The sequence below is a fragment of the Triticum aestivum genome, chromosome 4A, assembly GCF_018294505.1.
Source record: "Triticum aestivum cultivar Chinese Spring chromosome 4A, IWGSC CS RefSeq v2.1, whole genome shotgun sequence".
NCBI classification, from domain to species: Eukaryota; Viridiplantae; Streptophyta; class Magnoliopsida; order Poales; family Poaceae; genus Triticum; species Triticum aestivum.
The window spans coordinates 1,715,080-1,725,880 of NC_057803.1; the positions used below are offsets into that span (position 1 = coordinate 1,715,080).

The 10,801-nt window shown below is 50.1% G+C and overlaps 1 protein-coding gene across 1 annotated transcript; it reads left to right on the plus strand.

Annotated features, from left to right (window-relative positions):
• Nucleotides 1–5,637: 5,637 nt before the first annotated feature.
• LOC123084672 (transport inhibitor response 1-like protein) lies at nucleotides 5,638–8,122 on the plus strand. Its single transcript, XM_044506156.1, has 3 exons — nucleotides 5,638–6,282; nucleotides 6,401–6,926; nucleotides 7,012–8,122. Exons 1-3 carry the CDS (start codon nucleotides 5,741–5,743, stop codon nucleotides 7,768–7,770), a joined length of 1,827 nt encoding a protein of 608 aa, XP_044362091.1. The 5' UTR covers nucleotides 5,638–5,740; the 3' UTR covers nucleotides 7,771–8,122.
• Nucleotides 8,123–10,801: the final 2,679 nt, after the last annotated feature.

The window sequence follows — 10,801 nt, forward strand, 5'->3', positions numbered from 1 at the left end:
GAGCGCTCCGTGGTTGAGCAAGCTCATTAGATATAGTCATTTGCTAGAGAACTTGAGCACTTCAGTTGTATGCTATCGGACAAGTTTGTTGCCGGAGGTATCATCACTAAGCTTCCTCCTTCATGGAGGAACTTTGCTACCTTGCTGAAGCATAAGAGACAAGAGTTTTCTGTCCCGGATCTCATTGGCACTCTTGATGTGGAAGAAAAGGCGAGAGCAAAGGACACACGTGCTCGAGGTATTGAGGGAGGATCTAGTGCCAATCTGGTACAAAAGAAGAACTTCCAGCCCCACAAGTTCAAGAACAAGGGCAAGTTTGATGGTAAAGCAAAGTTTGATGGGAAGAACAAGGCTGTGCAACACACGAACTTCAAGAAGAAGAATGACAAGAAGAAAGGTGTCTGTCATGTGTGTGGGGATCCTGATCATTGGGCTCCTAGTTGCCCTAATCGCTATGACAAGCGTCATCCTGGGAAAGGCGGCAAGACCGCTAATGTTGTCATTGGAGACACTGACATGAAGGATGCTGGGTATGGTATATTTCCCACTATTCTTTCAGTATGTCATTCTCCTGATTGGTTGATTGACACGGGTGCTAATGTGCATGTATGCGGTGATATTTCCATGTTTTCGTCTTATCAGACCGCAGGGACTTCAACCGTGCTGATGGGCAACGGTTCAAGTGCTTCTGTTCGTGGTGTTGGCACGGTCGATCTGAAGTTTACTTCGGGGAAGATCGTGCGGCTGAAGAACGTGCATTATGTCCCCTCCGTCAATAAAAATCTTGTTAGCGGATCTCTTCTGTGTAGAGATGGCTACAAGCTTGTCTTTGAGTCGAATAAATTTGTAATATCCAAGTATGGAACCTTTGTTGGTAAAGGCTATGAGTCAGGAGGCTTGTTTCGTTTATCCTTATCAGACGTTTGCAATAAAGTTGTTAATCATATTTGCAACAATAGTGAATCCAATGTGTGGCATTCACGTCTTTGTCATGTTAACTTTGGTTGCATGTCGCGACTAGCGAAGTTGAACTTAATCCCTAGTTTCACCACTGTCAAGGGATCTAAGTGTCAAGTGTGTGTGCAAGCTAAGCAACCTCGTAAGTCTCACACGACTGCGGAAATAAGAAATCTTGCACCACTAGAGCTCATACATTCAGATCTATGTGAAATGAATGGTGTGTTGACAAAAGGTGGAAAGAAATATTTCATGACGTTAATTGATGACTCCACTAGATACTGCCGTGTGTATCTTCTGAAATCTAAGGATGAGGCTTTGAACTTTTTCAAGATCTATAAAGCTGAAGTGGAAAACCAACTTGATCGAAAAATCAAGAGGCTTAGGTCCGACCGTGGTGGAGAGTATTTTTCCAATGAATTTGATGCTTTTTGTGCGGAACATGGTATAATCCATGAGAGGACGCCTCCCTATTCACCTCAGTCAAATGGGGTGGCCGAAAGAAAGAACCGTACTCTAACAGATTTGGTTAACGCCATGTTAGACACTTCGGGTCTCTCCAAGGCATGGTGGGGGGAGGCGATATTGACTGCATGTCATGTCCTAAACCGAGTTCCCACAAAGAACAGAGAGATAACTCCATTCGAGGAATGGGAGAAGAAAAGGTTAAAACTCTCTTATCTACGAACATGGGGTTGTTTGGCGAAAGTCAATGTTCCAATTCCAAAGAAGCGGAAGCTTGGACCAAAGACTGTGGATTGTGTTTTCCTGGGATATGCTTTTCAAAGCATTGGCTATAGATTCTTGGTTGTAAAATCTGAGGTACCTGACATACATGTCGGTACAATCATGGAGTCGAATGATGCGACTTTCTTTGAAGATATCTTTCGCATGAAGGATATGGCTACCTCATCTAATCAGGAGATGCCTAGTTCATCGTCAGGAACCAGTTACAATTACCGAACCTACAATTTTGATGGAACGCTTTGAAAGTCCCGTGGAGGAGAACAATGAAGTTCCTATTAGGAGCAAGAGACAAAGGACTGCAAAGTCCTTTGGTGATGACTTTCTTGTGTACCTCATAGATGACACTCCCAGTTCTATTTCAGAGACCTATGCATTTGAAGATGCTGACTACTGGAAGGAAGCGGTTCGTAGCGAGATGGATTCCATCTTGGCGAATAAAACTTGGGAGATAACTGATCGTCCTTATGGGTGCAAACCTATAGGATGCAAATGGGTATTCAAGAAGAAGCTTAGGCCTGATGGTACTATTGAAAAGTACAAGGCTCGGCTTGTGGCTAAGGGATATACCCAAAAGGAAGGTGAAGACTTCTTTGATACTTACTCACCTGTGGCTCGACTGACCACTATTCGAGTTCTACTTTCACTAGCTGCCTCGCATGGTCTTCTCGTTCATCAAATGGATGTTAAGACTGCTTTCCTAAATGGAGAGTTGGACGAGGAAATCTATATGGAACAACAAGACGGGTTTGTACTAGATGGTCAGGAAGGAAAAGTGTGCAAGTTGCTGAAGTCTTTGTATGGACTCAAGCAAGCACCTAAACAGTGGCATGAGAAGTTTGAAAGAACTTTAACAGCCGCAGGCTTTGTTGTAAACGAAGCTGACAAATGTGTGTACTATCTCCATGGTGGGGGCGAGGGAGTTATCCTTTGCTTGTATGTTGACGACATACTGATTTTTGGAACAAATCTGAGTGTTATTAAGGAGGTCAAGAATTTCCTATCTCGCTGTTTTGAGATGAAGGATTTAGGAGTGGCTGATGTCATTCTGAACATTAAGTTGTTGAGAGACGATGATGGTGGGATTACATTGCTTCAATCTCACTATGTGGAAAAGATCTTGAGTCGCTTTGGCTATAGTGACTGCAAGCCCTCTCCAACACCTTATGATGCAAGTGTGTTACTTCGAAAGAATCGAAGAATTGCTAGAGACCAATTGAAGTATTCTAAGATTATTGGTTCGCTTATGTACTTAGCAAGTGCTACAAGACCTGACATCTCTTTTGCTGTTAGCAAACTGAGTCGGTTTGTCTCAAAACCAGGAGATGTGCATTGGAAAGCTCTAGAAAGAGTTTTGCGTTATTTGAAAGGCACTGCGAATTATGGAATTCACTACACCGGGCACCCAAAGGTGATTGAAGGGTATAGTGACTCAAACTAGATCTCAGATGCTGATGAGATAAAGGCCACGAGCGGTTATGTATTCACTCATGGAGGTGGCGTTGTTTCTTGGAAGTCTTGCTAGTAGACCATCTTAACGAGGTCAACAATGGAAGCAGAACTCACAACACTAGATACAACTACGGTTGAAGCTGATTGGCTTCGCCGGCTCTTGAATGACTTGCCGGTTGTTGAGAAACCTGTACCGGGTATCCTTATGAACTGCGACAATCAAACTATGATCACGAAAGTGGGCAGCTCAAAGGATAACATGAAGTCATCAAGACACGTTCAGAGAAGGTTAAAGTCTGTCAGGAAAATGAAAAACTCCGGAGTTATTGCATTGGATTATATCCAAACGTCTAAAAATCTGGCAGATCCTTTTACTAAGGGTCTATCACGTAATGTGATAGATAATGCATCGAGGGAGATGGGTATGAGACCCACAATATGAGTTGTTCACAGTAGTAACCTATTCTTTGTGATCGGAGATTCCGTGAATTAGATGTGGAAGACAAGTTGTTGGTCAACTGAGAGGAGAGTATCTTTACTATTCACAATACCACTCCATGAAGATGCAATACTCTCCTAATCTACATGGCAGGTTGATGTATAACTTAATGTGTTCTAAGTGGCTTATTTAAGCAGAGATGTTATCCTGCAGAACATCTTTTGAAGAACACACCTATATGAGTCTGATTGTCAAACGTCGCAATCTATGAGAGTAGGGTTCTCTCTAGTAAACTCATGAAAGGTCACGGGGTATGACGCATAAGCTCCACCCGCGGGGAAGACCCACGGTAGCCACGTATCGGTCAAGGCTTTATGTGAAGCTAGATTCGCAAAAAACTTGTAGTTCAAGGCCCAGTCCATTGTTCAAGTTGCTTACTAGTGTAGCATAGAGTTCTAGGTGGAAGTTCAACTTAACAGTCTCCACTGCAATACCGGTATATAAAATAGTGTTTTGGAACCAAAGGCAAATTTCTGTGTGCCTCTGGGATCTGGTGGGGGATTGCTGAATTTAGTCTATTTTGGGCAGCCCAATAACTATTTCAGAAATTCCTAATAAATCCTAGAGGCCTACTTAGCCCATTTGTGCAAGGCAGGGGATACTACTAAAGTTTAGTCCCACATTGCTATTTTAGTGGGAGTTGGACCTCCTTATAATGGAGGTTCTTTCCCCACTTGTACGAGCATGAGAACAAGAGGGATCTCCACGCGCTCTCCTCCTCCGCCGCCCGCCTCGCCTCGCCACGCCTCGTCACGACGCGCCGCGGGTTGCAGGAATGAGCCGAGCCGATATCTAAATTTTGCCACGCACTACGGGTATACGAAAGGTCACACGGAAGCTGAAAAGATTTTTGCGAAAGTGGAGTTCGAATGCGAACGGTGCAGCCCTTCGGCTGCTGGCTGTTCATTTTGCCTCCTGTCGTTGCCCTCTCGCCTCCTTCTCTTGCGCCTATAAAAGGGAGGTCGCTCCTCCCAGAGAGACGCACCAGAACTACTCCTTCCCTCGCCATCGGTTCCATCTCTGAGCTGCTGTTGTCTTCCTATCCCGTCTTGCGGCGTGCACCGCACGTCAGGACAGTAGGCCTCTGAGACCGCACCTTTTGAGTCCTGTACGGGAGAAGGGTGATAAGGTTTTTGGGGAGCGCTCTGCGCGACTACTGGCTTCTTCATCACGGACTCCGACGACTACTTTCCCGACGACAACCTCTTCCCCGACGTCGACTACCTCAGCAACGACATGGCTGGAGAGGATGTCGACCCCAAGTCCAGTGCTTCTGCTACTGTTGTCCCGTATGTGTTCTTCTTCTTTCTGACAGATGTCCTGCCACAGTTTCTCATACTAGTTCTTGCCCTACATGTGTTAGGTTCTACTCCATATATACAACATGATCTAGTGTCCGTCTTAGATGTGTTCAGTTCAAGTTCATATATGCAGATGCTATTTACTTTCTCTCCGTCAGATTGCATGACTTGCTTTATCGCAGCTATATTAGTCATGCTTTATCTAATATTTCTGTTAATAAAATCATTCGGTAAATTGCTCATATTTCCAACACGTACTGCACTAGAAAGGAGATACGTATTCTTTGATGAAAGTTAGGGTTCGCGTACACCACACCAGCTAGCTAGTTTTGGAATGAACTGGTTTTGGAACACTGCCGGTTCGAATACACCAAGTAGTTTTTGAATACTGTTATTGGTCCGTGGACGCTTCTAGACAAGTTCCCTCTCGTACCAGTACACCAGTAGTAGTAGATCACACCTGAAAAAGGTACTCCCTCCATTCGGAATTACTTGTCTCGGAAATGGATGTATCTAAAACTAAAATACGTCTAGATACATCCATTTCTGCGACAAGTAATTCCGAACGGAGGGAGTACAAATCATGAGATCTACTCACTCGCTCGCTCCCCTACCCACCCCTTCACCACCTCGCCCCCTCTACTTCCTTGTCCTGCTCTGCTGTCGAGCACTGCCGTCTGCCGGGGCAACCGGCGGAACACAAGTACGCCTCCCCCCTCACCTCACACCCACCCACCCAGCCCACCCTCCACTGCTCCCTCCGCGCCGCTCGCCCTCGCGCGCGGCCATGTCCGAGGAGGACGAGGACCAGGCGGCGGGGGCGCCGCCCAAGCGGCCGCGCGCGGCGTCGCCGCCTCCGCCGCCGCCGCCCGACCAGGTGCTCGACAACGTGCTGGAGACGGTGCTCCAGTTCCTACGGGCCCCGGGCGACCGGGGCGCGGCCTCCCTCGTCTGCCGCTCCTGGCACCGCGCCGAGTCCGCCACCCGCGCCTCCGTCGCCGTCCGCAACATCCTCGCCGCCTCCCCGGCGCGCGCCGCGCGGCGCTTCCCCAACGCGCACCACATCCTCCTCAAGGGCCGCCCCCGCTTCGCCGACTTCAACCTGCTGCCCCCCGGCTGGGCCGCCTCCGCCTTCCGCCCCTGGGCCGCCGCCCTCGCCGCCGCCGCCTTCCCCGCGCTCCGCTCCCTCTCGCTCAAGCGCATCACCGTCACCGACGACGACCTCGACCTCCTCGCCCGCTCCCTCCCGCCCTCCTTCCGCGAGCTCTCCCTCCTCCTCTGCGACGGCTTCTCCTCCCGCGGCCTCGCCTCCCTCGCCTCCCATTGCAGGTAATATAATGCCATTCCCTTCCATTCCAGCTTGCTACATGTCCCTCTCACACACTACTTGGTAATGGCGGACTAATAATGGCGTACCTCCATTTGGTTTGGTTTGGTTCTCGCGCAGAGGGCTGCGTGTGCTCGACGTGGTGGACTGCGAGCTCAACGAGGAGGAGGACGACGAGGTGTCGGACTGGGTGGCGGCGTTTCCGCGCGGCCACACCGACCTGGAGTCTCTCTCCTTCGAGTGCTTCACCCCGCAGGTACCCTTCGCCGCCCTCGAGGCTCTCGTGGCGCGCTCGCCGCGCCTCCGCCGCCTGCGCATCAACCAGCACGTCTCGCTCGGCCAGCTGCGCCGGCTCATGGCGCTCATGCCTCGCCTCACGCACCTCGGCACGGGCTCGTTCCGGCCGGGGGACGGCGCCGAGGACGAGGGGCTCGACTTTGGTCAGATGTTGACCGCCTTCGCGTCGGCCGGCCGGGCTAACTCGCTGGTGTCGCTGTCCGGCTTCCGTGATCTCGCGCCGGAGTACCTGCCGACCATTGCCACGGTCGCCGCCAACTTAACCAGCATGGACCTGAGCTACGCCCCTGTCAACCCCGACCAAGTCCTGCTCTTCATCGGGCAATGCCGCAGCCTCGAGACGCTATGGGTACTGACCAGATTGCTTTCACGCCATAGTTTTACCTCTGGGCTGCTCCATGGTTCCCATTTTCTGATGACAAGTTCTTTGCCAGGTGCTCGACTCAGTGCGCGACGAGGGGCTCCAAGCCGTGGCTATGTACTGCAAGAAGCTCCAGGTTCTCCGTGTGCTCCCATTGGACGCGCACGAGGACGCCGACGAGCTGGTGTCGGAGGTCGGGCTCACCGCCATCTCGGAGGGCTGCCGTGACCTTCGCTCCATCCTCTACTTCTGCCAGAGGATGACCAACGCCGCCGTCATCACCATGTCGCAGAACTGCCCCGAGATGAAGGTGTTCCGGCTATGCATAATGGGGAGGCACCGGCCCGACCACGTGACGGGGGAGCCGATGGACGAGGGGTTCGGCGCCATTGTCCGCAACTGCAGCAAGCTCACCAGGCTCTCCACGTCCGGGCACCTGACGGACCGAGCATTCGAGTACATCGGCAACTACGGCAGCTCCCTGCGGACGCTCTCCGTGGCGTTCGCCGGGGACAGCGATCTGGCGCTGCAGCACATCCTCCAGGGCTGCTCCAAGCTGGAGAAGCTGGAGATAAGGGACTGCCCGTTCGGCGACGCCGGCCTGCTCTCCGGTATGCACCATTTCTACAACATGCGGTTCGTCTGGATGTCGGGCTGCAGCCTGACGCTGCAAGGCTGCGAGGAGGTGGCCCGGCAGCTCCCACGGATGGTGGTGGAGCTGATAAACAGCCAGCCTGAGATGGAGAAGACAGACGGCGTCGACATCCTATACATGTATCGGTCGCTGGAGGGGCCAAGGGAGGATGTTCCACCATTTGTGAAGATCCTGTGAGAAGATCATAGGTGCTTGGCATCCTCGGCGCAGATCAAATGCAGAACGCAGATATGAGAGCAGCAGCAGAGTGTTGAGTTCAGTCATTGTTGTTGTAGTAGCTGTAGGGTTCATAGGCATTTCCAACATTTTGTACGAGAAGATGATAAGCGCGGGCGGGCGGAGCAAGCTTCTTCGAGGGGCCTTCATCGCCATTGCTTCCTCAGTTTTGTTTGCTGCTCCCTCCGAGAGGCCGCCTTCCTTGTGTTCGAGGACGGCGGCGATGGTTTCCCTAATTTTTCGAAGCGGATCTTGTTATCATCGGATTAAATTCATTAACACTTGTGTTCCATGTTCTTGTCCGCATGGTTTCCCTTCCCTTCCACAGTTAGTTCATTAGTCTGAATTCTACAATAATTTCTCCAGAATTGAGCCATGTTAATTTTTTGGGATTTGTTTCTCCCGTCTCAAGCTTTGTGATCTGAACAGAAGTCTTTTTTGTTTTTGTTTTTGAAAAGCCCTCCCTGAGGCTGAGGGCCAGGGAGGCTGTCCTTTCGTGATCTCCTGTGAATCCTGAGGCTTGGCTGCTGGCATCATTACCAGAGGACCTACCGTCACAACCTGGAGGTTCCATCCGTCCGTCCATAGGGATAGGGGTTCCTTCCTTACTCGAAAGTTTGGCCCTGGTCCATCCAGTGATTATTGCCTCGCGCCTATCTTGTCTTGATAGCCCTAGGCCTCTCCCTAGCCGCCTTCAGCTTTTTATCTATCACACGATGGCTAAACTAAATGAGCAGTTCCTTGATTTCCCCCACTGCAAATGCTTTTTTTTTTGCAGTTCAAAGAGCTATATTGATCAAGACAGAGAGTTACAGTACCTCTGATGGCACCGCGAGTGAAGCTCTGGTTGCTTGAAATGCGGCCAATCCTTCCTGCAAGGAAAGGAAAGCAGCATCCAAGGATGATAGGGAGGGAGGTGGCAAATGATGAGGGAGTGATGACCGGTCGATCGTTTGACTCATCCCCGCGAGTCACTCACTCACTGACTGCTCTGGGTGAGAGCTCAGGACGGGGGCGGCAGATGCATGCCAACCCATGGCGATGGAGGATCAGACAAGGACAGTAAAACCTGCACGAGGCGAAATATTTCGCTCTTTTGTTACTTGCTGCAAACAGTCATCGCCCTGCAAGTAATCCGGATTTGCAAGTTAGTTGTCCGTGGTCGATGATGATCGAGCAAGAACAACGGCGAGAAAACCTACACTTCTTCTTTTGCAACAGGAGATCGCTATTGATCTCCATGGTAGGCCCGTCCAGTGGTTGGGACTGGTTGCCACTGCTCATCTCGACACATCTTGTCAAAACAACTGGCTACTGTTCCGAACGTCCAGCTGAAGAAGACGAAAGACGAACCTCATGCATGCAGTCAGGCAGAGCAGCCATGGGAAGAGACGAGGAAGCAAGTGAAGCTCTGGTTGCTTGAAATGCGGCTGCGGTGCCGTCTGATGATCAAAGGGCGCGTGCGGTGCTTGTTGATTCACCGAGAGGAAAGCCGCAAAGGCTACACGCCATGGCCGCACAGCGTCTGCGTATGTGCAATCTTCATTGGTCCTTGTAGCTAGCTAGCCGGCAGTGCTCTGGTAGATGAACAGAACCTGAGGCTCCACTGCTGCAATGGCGGTTTTGGAAGATTGTTGCTTGTCCAATTGTTAGTGCGAGACAAGTGATTAAATGCAGCCTCAGATCGGATCGCCGCAAGTGGGTGAGATCGAGTTCAGATAATTCATGTCAACATCACGGGTAGTAGTAAGATTGATTGGTGCCTGCTGTTGGGACGTTTGTGATGAGACTACTCTGTGTGCAGTGCCTTCACACTGGTTGCTGCAGCTGCGATGCTTCATTCACACACACGTAGACGTAGTACAGCAGATGGCATGTGCCGTTGCTGCCCAACCTCCAGCAGCACCGCAGTGGCTCCAAAATCAGCAAGAAGTGTGAAGCAACTCCTCTCCTCCTCCTTGGTGCAGCTGCTGCAGATGGGAGTTATGGGTTGCATGAGCTGGAAGGTTCTCCCTTTTATCACTGGTTTGGTCAAGAACTTTTGCATCTCATCTCATGATTATTAAACGGTCAAGCTCAGGTTTAGTAACTGCTAACTACCTCATCCGGCGTGGGCCATGGGGCAATCATATGAGCATACGAGCAGTGATAAGATTGGGTCGATAGGCTTACCTTTATAGTGTGTCAACAACACCTTGGTTTTACAACAAATCCCGTCACATCACCTTTTCTGGCCCTTTTGCTGATTGATGAAGTAGTAGTGTCATGTTCCTAAATATCCAAGATAACACTGGAGCTTTTCTTCTTCAAAAGAATGGAGAAGATAACACTGGAGCTTTTCTTCTTCAAAAGAATGGAGAAGATAACACTGGAACACAGCTACCATGTCCACATGTGTATGAAGCCCTAGGGAAAGTAGAGGTGCATGCTCCACTAAATCCCACAAAGCTATTTCCCTCATGTTCTCTGCCTGATATTTGTACCGGGAATCAATCTACCGCGTATGTCAAAGTTCCTGATGGAAAACCCTAAGCGCATCTTTTGTCGAAACATCGGCAAAAGCGTATCCTACGTCGCTTTATTATAGGAAAAAGAGAGGGCAAAAAAAGAAAAGCAAAGCGGCTTTGCATTTGTGGAGGCTGGATTGCGAGAACATATTCTGTAATCCGAACCACGAGCAGCGCTTTTGCATTAGTCAACGATTTGTGATGGATGATGAAGTGGTTGTGGGTGAAGCGATACCTGTGACCTGAACGTAGCTTTCGCTGGTTACTTTCAGCGCCTGCCTTGCCCTTGCCTAGCGGTGGAGACTTCGGTTCCAAGTCTCAGCTAGCTGCTGTAGTGCCAACTGCAGAGCACATGGTAGCTATATGCTCATGTATATATGTTTTCCACAATTTTGGTAGTTTTTTAAACAAGAAAGACCGTGCATGTTCACCGACAATGCTTCGAGGACAGGTTATGGGCGGTCATAAACGTCGGGTTTCCGGCT